General features: G+C 37.2%; 3 protein-coding genes across 5 annotated transcripts in view; 1 reads left to right on the forward strand and 2 right to left on the reverse strand.

The window, feature by feature from the left end:
* The first annotated feature begins 71 nt into the window (after positions 1-71).
* Positions 72-4,903, forward strand: LOC100186110. The gene is made up of 11 exons (XM_002129163.5): positions 72-176; positions 592-769; positions 1,187-1,367; positions 1,604-1,777; positions 1,979-2,139; positions 2,377-2,587; positions 2,880-3,001; positions 3,282-3,486; positions 3,648-3,972; positions 4,159-4,466; positions 4,797-4,903. Exons 1-11 carry the CDS (start codon positions 141-143, stop codon positions 4,822-4,824), a joined length of 1,929 nt encoding a protein of 642 aa, XP_002129199.2. The 5' UTR covers positions 72-140; the 3' UTR covers positions 4,825-4,903.
* A 1,098-nt stretch (positions 4,904-6,001) lies between these two features.
* Positions 6,002-12,073, reverse strand: LOC100179047 (F-actin-monooxygenase MICAL3-like). Of its 3 annotated transcripts, XM_026837179.1 has the most exons (6): positions 11,891-12,073; positions 11,389-11,511; positions 10,362-10,478; positions 7,478-9,176; positions 6,939-7,447; positions 6,002-6,646 (listed from the first exon to the last, which is right to left on the reverse strand). In XM_026837179.1, the coding sequence occupies exons 1-6, from the start codon at positions 12,035-12,037 to the stop codon at positions 6,536-6,538; spliced, it is 2,706 nt and encodes a 901-aa protein (XP_026692980.1). In that variant the 5' UTR covers positions 12,038-12,073; the 3' UTR covers positions 6,002-6,535. The 3 variants fall into 3 exon arrangements, with proteins under 3 accessions (XP_026692980.1, XP_018669816.1, XP_026692981.1); XM_018814271.2 differs by having other exon boundaries at positions 6,939-9,176; XM_026837180.1 differs by lacking the exons at positions 10,362-10,478; positions 11,389-11,511; positions 11,891-12,073 and adding an exon at positions 9,624-10,355 and having other exon boundaries at positions 6,939-9,176.
* Positions 12,074-14,369: 2,296 nt separating this feature from the next.
* Positions 14,370-15,309, reverse strand: part of LOC100178636 (serine/threonine-protein kinase 16-like) — a 5,052-nt gene continuing 4,112 nt past the window's right edge. Inside the window, exon 8 of the mRNA XM_002129308.4 lies at positions 14,370-14,653. Coding sequence (XP_002129344.2) covers positions 14,527-14,653 — 127 coding nt within the window. The 3' untranslated portion in view covers positions 14,370-14,526. The remainder of the gene's footprint in view (positions 14,654-15,309) is intronic.

The raw sequence follows: 15,309 nt of genomic DNA on the forward strand, positions 1-15,309 counted from the left end.
TTAGTGATGTAGCTACACGTCAACCCTAATGTTTCAACTATCGTGTTGTTATTACATGCGGTGTGGTTACTATATAACTATGACCGATATGAGTCAAATCAATCAGTTTTATTCAGCTTACGAAGTTGAAAACAGCAATCATGAAACTTTTGCTCGTACTTTTGGCTTGCATTGCAGTAAGTTGGGAATATTATTGAAAAATTTTGTGGTTTTAATATAAAAAAGTATGTTTGGTGTATCTTGCTGGGCATTTATGCTTGTTTTTCTGGAGATTTTTGATTGATATAACTGTTTTCAAACTGTACTTATTCAGGTATTGCCAAATTGACGTTTTCAAGTTTTTTTTATTATGAGTGACCGCCTTGTTCACTGTATGACACCAAGCATGGTATCATAGGTCTAAGTTGCCCTCCACGCGAGGATAAATAAGTGATGATGAAAAATATAAAATAATAATTAATGAGGTAATAGGCCAACTCTGGCCTAAATGCCCCCATGGCGTGTCATGCTGTAAGACTTCACCCATATAAAAGGAATGCTGTTTACTTAACAAGTTAAATAAAAAGATAAACCGTAATTTTTTCCTCCCAGGCCACCAACGCCGGTTATAGCTACAGCTATTACTGCGCTCACAAGTTTAATGTCGTCCCATGCACAAGGTACTTCACATACAATGTTTACTTCAAGAACTGTTGGTGTTCCAGTGCTTATTATTCCAATGTATTGAAGGTTTACCCCGGTGCTGATTGTGGCAAAGAGGGATGGACCGGTAAGATTATGGCTTGGTGAACGTAAAAGTTAAAGGATGTTTATGTATTGTATATACTTAATTTTGAAGGTATATTTGTAAAAAAGTACCACAAATCAGTTCATATAAAGTTTAAGTATATTTATTCACCGTACCAAATATTAATTTATGTTTAAAAGTATCTTCAGTATGGGTAATTAATTCAGAATACTTTAAAAGCAAGTTTACGGCATCTGTGGCATTAAAATACATTGTGTTCAATACACAATCAAGCTCAATGCCTTTATTTGGTTGATCAATATTAGCAGTAATTTTATTTTGATTAATTACATTTTTTGAAAAAATAAAAAACAAACTTTTTTTATAGTTTAACCCTAACCAAAGAACTATTTACAATATGCGGTATTGGCAACAATATATAATAACTTTTCACCACAGAAACCCCTGTCAGTGAGTTGACCACTGAGTTAACCAACACACTCAAGGACTCTCTCTTCAAGATCACCAAGGAAATGGATGATAGGAAGCAATCTTGGTTGAAATACCTTGATGAAACTATCGCTTCTTACAAGGAAAGTTACAAGACTTACATCACCAAGTATTACGGATACAGAATCGAGTAAGTGATACCGGGTTCAGAGCTCGGTGCTGCTACTATTGTGGGGTATGTGTCCTTGGATTTACCTGTATATAACCCCAATGTTATATCTATTTATAATTAACAGAACAAGGTTTATATAGATGGTAATAATAAAAATATTAAAAGCAAGACCATTAGTGACAGTTACTCCGACCCACTGATGGGTTGTCTAAATTGTCAGCCGTATATTATAATAACTTTACATTACGTTCCAGATGCGCAAAGACCGACGAAGAGAAGGCAACCCTCGCCAAGGAACGTGATGACAAAATCAAGGAATACAATGAGAAACTTGATGCTTCCAGAAACGAAGCTCTCAAGAAATATAACGAAGCTATTGCTGCTAAAGTTGCCGCTGTCAGTGAATATCATCAGAAGCTTATTGAAAAGTAAGAACAAATACATATAATTGTACCTACACTAAAAAGTCAGAACACATAACCTTCATATATTTGTAAGTAATATTCAAACCCACATTGAAAAGTAACAGTCTGGAAGTGTGATTTTAGGTTGTTCTAACAAAATTAGACCAAAATGTTTAGTTTAAAAACAAAACCTGAAACTTTCTCTCAAACATGCATTACCTTTAGCGCCACCAAGTGTTTGACCAGCCGTGTGGAGAAGATCAAGGAATACAAGAAGACACTCGCCCTCAAAGTGAAGTCTTACGTGCAGAAGTTCTTGGACTACCATGTTGCTGTTCTTAAGCAGAAGGAGGAATACTATAGACAAGTCTTGGCCAAGATCTACGGTATATAAGACATATAGTTTCAATATATTAGCGAATAGTAAATTAATTAAAGCAACCAAGAAAAAAAATTAGCAACTAACATTTAACTTATTGGCTTTTTATGAGTTGTCCAAAGTGTTCACGAGGTGTATAAAACAGGACACCTTTGTATAACAACAGTTGTTGCCCAAAGACATGAATAAATAAGAAATAAAAAAGTTACATTTATTCATATAAATATTTAAACATCACTTGTAGGCAGTGAAACATGGGAGAAGGCAAAGGTTGATGAAGTTTTGGTAAGTTACCACCGCCAAGAACTCAGAGTAATCAGCAAACTTGGAAAGGAATATACAGCTAAGTTGGCGACCTCCATGAAGCAATTGATCACCTACTACACTTGTGCATACAAATGTACTTTGTCCAACTCCTGCCTCAGATTCTACCAGAGGAATTACTACAGCTGCAGGTTTATATGTTACCAATATTTCTTGGGTCTTTAGTTTGTCTGGCGTCTTTTTAGAATAACCAGGACACTTGTCTCTAATGAGTAACATGGTTGAGGCTCGATGTTGCTGCCATAGGTGAAGCATTTAGGTTCACAACACACTTCGTTCCTCAAGCTTTGCAAAATTCCTAAAAATTATGTTTTACAATTTTACACAACACATGCTAAAAGTTTAGTGATATACCTGGGCCTTTATTACAACACACTATGCAGAAACACTAAGATCCCAACGTTAAATAACACTTGATTCTAGCTACAAGCTTGGTTGTTGGTGGAGATACACAAGCTCCTACAGATGCGTTCGTGCATGTTTGAACCCATTCACTTACAACTGGCGTAAGGTCACCTACAAGGGATTGTGCAAATGCGACCTCAGTAAGTGTTGTTGTGTTTCATTGTACATCATTATTTGGAGTGCTTGTCTTGTAAACAAAAAATACTGGATTCAAGGCTCTTCGCTGCTACTATTGTGGGCGTATGTGTCCTTGGGCAAGACACTTAACGGCAATTGCTACAACCCAGTGGTCACTGTTTTCCAACTGGTCAGCCATATAGCAAAAAAATCCCCCACAAAGCTACATACGTGGTAATGCACCTCATACTTTGCCTTCAATTTTTTCAAACCTCCAATAATTGACAATAATGTTTCCCACAGCCAAGGTAAACAAGCCCGTTGAAGACATTGTCAAGGACATGACTGATAAGGTGAATGCCATCATCGCCGAGCGCCAACAGATCTTCAATGATTTGAAACTTAAGTGGAGCAACTACCATGTTGACTACATCAAGGCTTACACCAAGATTATTGAAGAAAGACATGAATTCTACATCAAATATGTCACCAAGAAATATTCCATGCAGTGAGTAACTCTGTGTTTGTGGATAAGTTTGTAACTTAAGCATAAGGTGTATGAATACACCATGTGTGTCTGGGGTATAAAAAGACACCCATGTTATAACATAGAGTGTATAAACACTGTACAATCACACCATGATATACAAACCAACGCAACCCCCACAGGACATACTGCAGCACCGGAAGTTACGAACTCACCGACGAACAAAAGGCAGAGATCGCCAAGCTTACCGCTGAACTTAAGGAGAAGTTGAGAGTTGCTGTTGCCGAATACACAGCCAAGCTTGCAGCCCTTATCCAGGAATGCATTGTTAGTTTCAACAAACGACTTGCTGATTACAAGAAGCTTGCTTTCGAATACATTGAATCAATCAAGACCAAATACAACGCTTGTCTCACTACGAGAGCTTCCAACATCGCCGATTACCAGAAGAAACTTGAAAAATCTCGTGATGCTCAACGCGCTGCTTTGGATAAGAGCTTGAATGATGTAAGTCAACTTTAATTCTACCAATAATGCCAAAAGGGTATGGGTTCAAGGTTTAGTTAAGGCAGAAAATTTGTAATGTTTTCCTTAATATTTAGTATTAAATATATTAATCAAATACAAGAAGCTCTGGTCTCACAAATCCAATTATTTATTCCTATATGAAATATAAAATGATTTTTCATTCAGGCCAAACTTGCCCACATGGACGCTTACGACAAACTCTTGGCACAATTCCACCCCGAAGCGTTGGATGAAGCTGTCATGGCTATGAGGAGTTGTTATTCCACCAAGTTGGTTGACTATTGTTCTGCCATCCTTGCTGACTTTGATACTTACTGGGCAACCACCATCCCACAACTTGTACAACATTATGCTTGCCACTACAAGTGTGGTATCAGGTATTGCATCCCATCTTATCCATGCGGAACCTACTTCAGATGGTCTTACAAACTTCCTTCCACACAATGCTACCAACTCTACTATTCTTGCTACAGGTAAATATGCCCTTTATATAATGAATGTTTAAATACGCATGTCCAGCACTAGGTACAGAGGTTACAATGCGGCAATGCCTGTTTCATAACGAAAGGTTACCGGTTCGAGGCTCGTTGCTGCCAATATTGTGGGCGTATGTGTCCTTGAGCAAGACACTTAACAACAATTGCTCTAACCCAGTGGTCACTAATGGGTTGTCTAAATTGTCAGTCATACAGTGATACAGAAAACAATCACCAACAAAGTTTCATATAACTATAAAAAATGGGGTTTTCGACAGTGGTTACAACCCTAATGAAGATGTTTTAACCAAGAACTTGAAATTGCAGGCAATATGGATGCTACTACACAAAGTAAACAAACCGTTAACTGCGTGTTGCCATCACAACAGAGTGAATTGTACTTTTAAAATCAAATAAATGATGGAATATACTAAGTTTGTGGTTTGTGGAAACTTCAGGTTTAGAATATTAATAGCGAGCTTTGTAACTAAAGGAAACAGAGTGGAGGCTTCATAATTAGGAGGATAACGGGTGTGTTAGGCAAGACACTTTTTCAAATAGAACACATTTAACGACAAATGCGTGAATAAAAATACATAAACACAGCCCAAAAGTTTAAAATTTGGTAAAACTGACAAAAAGCATGGTACTACCATGTATGGTGTTTGACAACTGAGCTATAACTTGCCTGCCATTTAGCAGTACAAATATTCACGGTAAAACAAGGTTGTTTAAACAATAACCACTCAGTTACAAATGCACAGTTTATTACATCTCATTCACACATGATGACTTTTATATAAAGCAAGATTAAGGCACCGACAACAACATTTGGTCATACTATATGGCCAACTAACAATAAACATAGAAACAAAATATTATTCAGTTGCTTCGGCTGTTGGTTCTGTTTCACCTTGGGGGTTTTCCCCAGCTGGTTCTTCCCCCGTAGGTTCTTCCTCAGCTTCAACAGTAACTTCTTCTTTAGCAGGGGTCGAGTTTTCCTGTTTAATGATTGTTTATCAAACATGGGCGATCTTGTGGTTATACTACCAAAGCAAACAGAGTTCAAACAGAATCTATTTTTTGGCAACTTGTTCATGAAATGGTTGGAGATTGGGTGGGGTTATTAGGTTAAACATTAGGAGTTGATGGCTGGTGGCTTTGTTTTGTCAAAAAATGTTAATTCTCTGAAAGTAAATTCTCAGCTGAAGCTGGTGACATAATAGAATAATCTGCATAAATCTGACTTTAAATATTTAAACAACTTTGGTGATTGACTGATCTCTGTTACTTGGCTTTTGACTTGGCGCGGTGGCACAATGGAGTTTCTGAGTTTGATACTCGATGCTGCCGACACTTTCGTTAGAGTCAGTCATTAAGGAAAACAAACACCAACAAAGTTACAAACTTGGTAACTACTAAGCGGGCATGAGATGTATGGAACAGTTTTTTTTGTTGCATGTAAAATACAACTAGAAATAAACAAACAGTAAAAATATTCTGTTTGTAAAAATTACATAGTTCCCCTTTTGTAGTAAAAGCTGATGGTGTTTTATTCTAAGTTACAACAAGCAATAACAATGTGGAACTACAATATAAATTAACTTTGTACAGGGAACATATATTAAGTAAATGAACAGCCAGGCATATTGTGGATACGTTAAAGCTTTTCTGGCTTTCAATTGTTTGTACCAACATTTTGATAATGTATACAGATTACTTTCATCAGAGTAGCTATGAATACAGTAAATATAAATACACTCCACATTATAAGTAAATTTACCACCGGGGCATCAGGTTTTTTTAGGAATTTTTACTCTTACGAAGCCACACTAAAACCATGCATACAAATTCAATATATCTGTACAAACAATAAACTGCCAGAAAAACATTTGAACATAGGAGCTAAACATAAAATCTCCGCACAGTTATTCGTAATTAATACTGCCATGTTTAACCCATTAAATTACCGCAAAGAATCTGTGGGAACCCACATTTAAAACCAATTATTTTTAACTGAAATTCAGTTTTAGACGCAGTAAGTTAAACATAAACATGATGTGACATCATTGTTCGTCTCGTTGCACCGAATCAGGTTTCATATCAGGAGAAGGTGTGGCTGGGACTTCCCCTTGGGTAGGATCAGGATGGGGACTTTTCGTAACTTGATCCAAGACCTGGTGAATTTAAAGAACAAACTTTTGATAAGTAACAGTTATAGTGTCAAGTGCTTGTAGAACTTGGTAGATGCACGGGCACAAACACTTGTACTTGATTTGCAACAAATGTATCTATTATTTTGTATACTGGCTGTGTGTAACAGTAGCAACTAATTTTGCTACTAGTACAGTATGTGTACTGCACATATTACTTCCGAGGCATTATATTTTCCAAGAACTGGTGTCAGAATAGCAGTTCATTAAAATACAACACACTAAACTAAACAAAAATGAACGCATATTAAATTACCTCAGCCTCCTGTTCATCTTCTTGCTGAACCATCTCGTTTATCATTCGTTCATTATATTCAAACGATTCTGATGTCATAGTAGGTTCATTGTGTGATGTCATAGTGGATGCAACGAAGTCAATGGAAGCTCCTTGGACCAACTGAGGTTCAACGTACGATGATGATGATGGCGTTAAATCTTTGATCCTCACGTATTCTGCTGGAAGACCTGGAGGATCGTTGAAAGCTGCTGGAGGTGGAAGGGGATGAGATGATGCGGGGATGAGTGGAGGATCTTCATCTTTGGTGGAGGATGATGTTGGTTGCTCTTGTTGGAGATTAGAATGATCTGTTTGAGAGGAAAGAGGGTACGAGGATGTTGGACTTGATAATCCATCTTTATCTTTATCATCAGATGTACAAGATTGTTGTTGGGTGTAATCTAATACAGGAGTGGTGGGTGAAGTGGATTCTTCATCTTTATTTGTGGATATTTCAAAATCCTTTATGACATTCGCATGATTTGTTGGATGTAGAATCGGGTATCCAGGGGTTGATGATTCATCTTTTTCTTTATCCTCGATTGTGGAAGATTCTGGGTTGGAAAGTTGTAATGCAGCAGGATCTGTTGGTATCTGGATTGACGCAGATTCTTTGTCTACATCCGTAATAGCAGAGAGTGCAGGAGATTCTGGTTTATCCCCGTACTCCTTTGGAGGCGGGGTGAGAGTTAGTGAGGCAGATTCTTCGTTCCCATCTTTATAAACATACACAGAAGATTCTGCTTGGTTGTAACCTGTTGGTGGGGAAATGGGTTTATTAATAGATGTTGATTGTTGTTGATCTGGTTCTACTTTGGCGTAATCCAATGGTGCATCAAGTGGATTATCGAACACCATTGGTGGGGAGATGGGTGAGGTGGTGTTGGTGTGCTGGTGTGGGGGGGATTGTGGGGGTGCTGATGGGGTCACGACTTGTACATCTTTAAGTGGTGGATCATTGCTTGAAGATGGGTTAGTTTCTGATGGATCTTGGTTCAAAGCATCATCATTGCTTCCTGGGGTAAATCGCTCTTCTTCTTTTACTTTATCACCTATTACATCATCTTCAACATCTGCATCATGTTTGTAATCATTAGAAGCACGGGGATTGTCTTCCATTGACATAAGGATCTTGTACGCATCAAAGTCAGGAGGTTCATCTCCTTGGGTTGGATGCTGGGCATTGGATGAATCTGTTCCAGTTGATGTACCATCAACATTTGAAGATGCTGTTGCCATGGTTACTTCTTGTGTTGTGTTCGAGACATGTTGTGTGGTCATTATGACATCATAAGCATTAAATTCTGATGATGTCATAATCGTCATCTGTTCATGCAAATTTGAATTATCTTTGGTTTGTACCACAGTAGTTGATGGGATTTGTTGATTGGGTGTCGTCGTGGATTCAGTTGCTGTCATCAGCAAATATGCGTTGAACTCATCGGGTTCAGTTTCATCTGAGGTTTGACCAGCATTACATGCTTGGGAATCTTCTATTAATGGTTGGATGTTGGCTCCTTCTTCCTTTCCATCCTGGGAGAGAACAAGATGATCTTCATCCTGATGATTCTCCTCTTTTACATGATCCTCTTTTGATGTGTTGGAAACATGATGATCCTTCACTCCTTCTTTCCCATCCTCCATCAACTGATATGCGTTAAACTCTGGCAGATCTTCATTCACCTCCTTCTCCTCCTCTTCCCCATCTTTCTCACCCGCATCCAATGATCCTGAGATCAAACTCACATCCTCGCTCCCTGCAACATCTACACCAAGATCTTCGTAACCAAGAGGAGGAATCTCACGTTGGTGAACCATCGGAGAGAACGTCACCGTGCGAGGAACGCTCCTTACATCCGGACTTGATGTCTTCTCTTCAACATCATCAACATCCTTGGAGGACTCTTGCTTTTCTTCTTCTTCTTTTTCAAAATGACCAACATCATCATTAGATAAAGACCCTTCTTCCTGTTTCTCAGCATCCTCAGATTTCGTTTCTTCCACATTTGCATCAAAATCCATCGAAGCCAAACTTGGTAACTCCGGGTAAATTTTCTTGTACGTCCTATCTTCCCCATCAGGTGTCTCATGTTGCCCCACCGCTTCATCCTCATCATTAACAGGGGTGTTTGCTGTCACTGTCACCACAGGGATGTTGGATGGGGGGAAGTCAGTGGGTGGGTGGTTGGTTGGGAGGTCAAGGGTGGGGAAAGCAACCTTGAATAAAGTTAAGTTAGATTGATCTGTATTGGCTGTGTGTGTATAAGTTATATATGTTTGTGTATGTAGTTGGTTTGTGGCCACAACAGACTATTTATGTAATGTACAAAACTGTTTGGAAAAAGTAATTGATAATAATGTAGTATATGTAATTTATGAGTGAATATATGAGGTTACATCTGTATGCTTGGCTGTGTGTGGCTATGAGTGGGGGTTTGGGTGCAACTACAACATGCTGTGTGTATAATGTAATTGTTTTAATAAACATTGTTTATAAAATACTAAATATACCCGAACCAGTTTTACATAATATAACATAACATGTGCTTTAACATACATTGGCGCTTCTATATACGGCCATGCAGTGCATGATTAAGCTTGTGCAACATTTACGATAATTGCATTAATATGAAAATAGAAGATGATAAATTAAATGCAACATACCTTCAGTGGTTGGTCCTTTAAACTAATCATGCAATCTACTACTTGGAGGGTGGAAGCAACAATTACTTAGGTAACAACAGGTTTTGCCGATGGCAGACAAAGCGTTGAAATAAAATTAATATTTTTACATAACATAATTTCTTTCTTCGAATATAGTAACGAAGATCAGGTTGATTAAAACAACGAAGAGAAGGAAATTTTAGACCAGATGAGCCGTAAAATGACTCCTTAACATTATGCCTGGTAGCAGAAGTAACATAATTGAATCTACTTGCCTCTGGTATTCTATTGCTGCTGAGCAAACTGAGCTAACGAATAATTATCTTGTCTTCTTGCTATGAATATTCTATTGATTCTAAATAGTCGCACAACATCTGCTATACATACTGAACATCGCCATGCATTTGAGCAGCTGGTATGATATAACATGCAAGTCTACCATGCACATATCGACACACCATGCACATAGACAACCAGGGGCACAGCAAGAAGAAATATCTTTTTTTTATAAAAAGTGAGGTCCCAACCATAGTTGCCAAACTTTTTAAAAAGCAGGGGAGGCAGAGATAGTTAGACGAGCTTTATTTAAAACAAATTTGATGCTGATGTTTACTGACTAATGCAGTGAAGAAAATTTTAGGCCCTGACACCCCAGGTTTGGCTCCTATAGTCACAAGTCACAACCCCTAACACATTATGCACATAAGACACACATGACACATAAGACACCCAACATACCGCCACAGGCGATGTCGTCTCCTCATCTTCCACAACGGCCGATAAACTCGGAGCCCCCGGTTTGTTCGATAAATCTTTCAACGTTGGTTCCGGGGTTTTGTCCTCAATCCTACGCGCCTGTCAATCAAAGTATACAGCTGTCAATTAAACAGAGCTGTCAATCAAACATACAGTTGTCAATCAAACATACAGCTGTCAGTGAAACACAACCTGTCAATCAAGGGCGTTAAAACAAATTGCCAGAAAATCTTAATCCGTTAATTGTATACTTTTAACAATACAATTTAGCAGATAAAGTAAAATAGGTAAGTTACAAATGAACCTAATTTAATCCCTCAACACTTCAGATGCACTTTTGTTCTTCACTGTGTATTTAGCATAGACCTCTGCTTTACTGAAATGTAAAGAATCTCAACATTTTTACTAACGTTCTATTCTGTAAAGTTAAGGTACTATGCCAGGGACCTGAAATTTCAATCAGAGTTGGCCATTACCCAACACCCAGGGTGCTACCACATGAACCTCACTAGATGTTAAAGCTTGTCCCTGGGTGGGAGATCTTTTCCTTAAACATCTCAAATAAACAGCAGTGCTGCACGAACCAATTTCACTCAATAAACATCATCAACTCACCATAGAAACATCATTAACTTTCCACTTCATGCACGGTTGATTCTTTATTATTTATCACATGAATCTAACTAAATGTCACTTTATAATTTCGAATTTAAAAAAAAAATGCAATTTCTATTCTCGGTACATTTGCTGATAACTGCTTTTCCAGATGATACACAAACTTTTAATGTCTTGAAATGCCATTAAAAAAAGGAAGAATTTTTTGTTTTAATATTAGTTTAAATTTCATTCTTTTTTTAGCCTAAATGTAATTAATCCTTTCCTAAAACCCTTTTTTATGGCCTTTTCAGTCTAAAGCCAAAAACTTCTACATTTCTCACTACACTAAATATCTGTCACTTTATTCTGTCGTGAACATTGCAACAATAGTTGAACACCAATGTCATTAAACCTTCAAAGCTTCTTCTTCTCTTTGTTTGATCAGTTTCGCCTCTTCTTGTAGTTGACCCTGCATCGCGACGTCATCGTTGGCTTGCTTCAACTCCTCGGAAAATACTTTATTGTCTTCATTTAACTGCAAGAAAAGTGTTTAAACAACTTTTAAGTAATTGATGTTCTGCAATTGCGACGTCACATTGTGGCCAAATGTGTTCGCAGAGTAAGCCAGGCGTGAACACAATTTTGATTGTTAACCTTGCTTGAAAGGACGATTTTGTTTTTTTAAAGTGATTTTTAACAATTTTTTGTGTGTGCAGATAAAAGTTGAGCGTCTCCCCATACACGATATCACATGGGAAACTACCATAGTCCGCATACTGCAAAGGAATTTTTCTAAAATTCCTTTGCAAGAAAGGAAATATTATGTACAAACGGAAAGAAAGGAATTTTTCTACCTTAATGATACACAAACTTAAACCCAACAGTGACAACATCAAATATTTCAACAAATTTACCTTTTTATTAAAAGCTTCATTTTCTTTGAATTTGAACAAGAATTGCGCAACGTATTCAACAGGGTCCAACGGTCGCTTCTCGGCAACTTCTGCAAGAGCTTCGGTTAAACAAGAACCTAAATGTTTCTTCAAATATTCGGAATCCATTATGGTGAATAACTGGATGTAAATAATATATTTAATTAATTTATATAATTATAAGATAAAAAATTAAATTAAAAAAAATAAACATCAGGATAATCATTATCTGTTGTTGGTGACCAATAAAACTTGGCGTCGAAATGTTTCTTAGACCTGACTGATAACCAGTAATTACTGGGTAATTTTTAAATTTTTCAACACGAACGGCCGACTTTTACCATCAAAAAGCATACAGCGGGTATCAGTAAGACTTAAGAAACATTTTAAGAACAAAATTTTCACCGGTTGCCAGTTAAATAAACACCTTCAACCAAACCGAAAACTGAGAAATACACTTTTATTAAAGCGGAAAAAGTTACTGCTTGTACAAAATACTGGCCAGTGACCTTCTTTTATTATCAACCTAATGTCGTTAATGGCATAATATTAACATTTGGTGCTAGTGAAGAATCTCTCCCACCCACCTTATTTGCTAACCACTATCCCGTAACCCCTATAACCACTAACTACTAACCCCTAACCACTAAACCCCTAACCATCAACACCTAACCCAAATAAGGTGTGTAGGTTAGCAAATAAGGTGGGGAGAGATTCTTCACTAGCACCTAACATTCAATTACTTTATTTTCGCAAAACACGCAACAAAACGTGTCTATTCTTACAAAATTTAATTTCTTTCTAAAGAAACGACTCGCGTTATTGTAACCTTGGTAACTGTTACTGGAAAAATATTACGCAACTCTAGCTCCAGCTATTGGATAGATTTATATTTATATCGGGGACCAACAATGTTCCTACAAACGAAATTTGATTTATTATACTAATATTAGAAATTCCCTTTTACAAGTGTATTTACAAATATAAGCACATTTTTGTTGATGCCAGTAAACAGTAATAAAAATCTTGTGTCATTATACGTGAGGAAACCAAGTTTGTTACTGCCAAATGCCAGACATAAATACACGTAGAATAATGCAATGCGATTTAGAATAATAAAACATAATGTAATCACTGTTGCAAATTCATATTCCGAACGTGTGATAACTTGTAAGCGGGCACGAGGTGTATGAAACAGAACATCCGTGTTTTAACGACTGTCGTTTCCCCGCAATTTAGTTTATTTTTTGTTGAAATCACGATTAGGAATTCCATGATAAAAGTGCTAACGATATCCATCTTACCCGACAATACTTATTTTAACTGTAAGTTACAGCTTTTTGTGTTTGGTTTCCGCCCTTTTACTTGTACAGCCCTTTTGTTGCCAATTTCTTTTCCGCTTATTTATAAAACGTTTTAGTTATAGCATGGTGGGGAAAATGGGACACCTTTTTATTCTCTCTTTACTCGTCCCATTTGGTAGCAAGCAAAGAACATTCAAAGAATTATAAAACCGTATCCTCCCGACTCCCACAGGCCGTTGTTGATCATTTAAAACACGATTAGGATATTTCGATATAATGTGACAAAGGTGTCCCGTCTTCCCCCATCCTACTATATAAAACAATAAGACAAAAATAAAATTCCCCATGTTTGTATTGCACTGCGTGTTTTAATTCAAAACTATTTATCATTAAATAAACGTTTTGGTTCCAGGGAAAACTTATTTCATCGGACAACGTATAATGTTAATAAAACATGTTAAAAATAGCCAATCCAAACTTTGTCGGCAGGCAACACAAATGCTCAAAACTTCTTTAGATTTTGAAACTTTGGCTTAGAAATGTTTGAAGGTAGAATTTGTAAGGATAATGTGACTTTGTTATGCAATGCAAAGGGGTTGCAAGATGTTTGGATTATGTTGTGGGTTGGGAGCTTAACAACAAACGTGGTGTGTGAAATAGACCGATGATTTAAAAACATAAATTCAAAAGTGACAAACGATGGTTAACAGCTAACAGAAAAAAGTTGTAAAAATAATTTAAAGCCGGATAGCACCTTGTCACATAGTGTCATGGTTTCCATATTTTGGGTAAAATCTGGGGTGACATTGTTAAAATACAGTTACACTCATAGGGAACCTCATTGATTAATGTGGTGAATGCAATATACTTTGGCTCTGCTTGTTTGTATAGACACCTAACAGCAGGGTAAAATCTGGGTTGACATTGTTAAAATACAGTTACACTCATAGTTGTCAAACATAGGGAACCTCATTGATTAATGTGGTGAATGCAATATACTTTGGCTCTACTTGTTTGTATAGACACCTAACAGCAGGGTAAAATCTAGGGTGACATTGTTGAAATACAGTTACACTCACAGTTGTCAAACATAGGAAACCTCATTGATTAATGTGGTGAATGCAATATACTTTGGCCCTGCTTGTTTGTATAGACACCTAACAGCAGGGTAAAATGCTATTTTAAGCCTAAAATCATGTTGCTAAAACATATGATGTCACCCCTGTTTCAAACGTTGATTAAAATTTTACCTCAGGCACCCCTAACTACTATATATGCATGTATGGTGGTGTTGGTCCGTAACGAACCTCGCTGTCAAACAACAAGTGATTCGTTTGATAAAAGTTGTTCAATTTGATCGATCGTCCACATTACGTTCGGCCGTTTCGTTGGCTCAACTTCCATCAAAGTTCGAACGAGCTGTTTTAGTTCAGGGGAATACCTGGTTAGAATAGAAATAACAATAAAATAAAATTAATAAAAAATAATATAAATTTGCAAACAACTACTGTAGCCGACAAGCTACACCGGAAAAATTAACTAAAAAATAAATTAACAAGAGGCTTCCATCGGAACAACTTTAATCCCCAACCAACGATATTAAAAACAATGACAATGCACGCGACTGAGAACTTAGTAGTAAAACAAATCAACGTTCGGGTATAAGGGAGGGAAATCAAGGGGTATTTCAAACGGTCGTTGACGCAGAGTGTAGGGGTATGTGGGTATCTACGTTTTCCAATTGTGAAGCATTTCAAATAACAATTTCTATCTCTAGCCCCTTATTCAAATAGAAAATAAAGAATGGTTAAAAATAGGAACTGAACTTTAAACAGCATGAACGTAGAGGTAACTTAAAATAACATAAAGCGCATAAAGCGTAGACGGAGACGTGCACTGTGCAGCCGTCGTTAAATAGAACTGAGGACGAACAAAGTCAAATACACACGAGACGAAAATCAACCATGCATACGAAACAAAGGAGAAAAGAATCGCGCTGGCATCGGAAAACAATGGGGAGTAAACAAACGACAATTTAGGGCGACACTGTACATTACACACCGGCCCCAAATGATATCTGTCACAGAATCATTTTAA

Source organism: Ciona intestinalis, chromosome 12, assembly GCF_000224145.3.
Source record: "Ciona intestinalis chromosome 12, KH, whole genome shotgun sequence".
In the NCBI taxonomy this organism is placed as follows: Eukaryota; Metazoa; Chordata; class Ascidiacea; order Phlebobranchia; family Cionidae; genus Ciona; species Ciona intestinalis.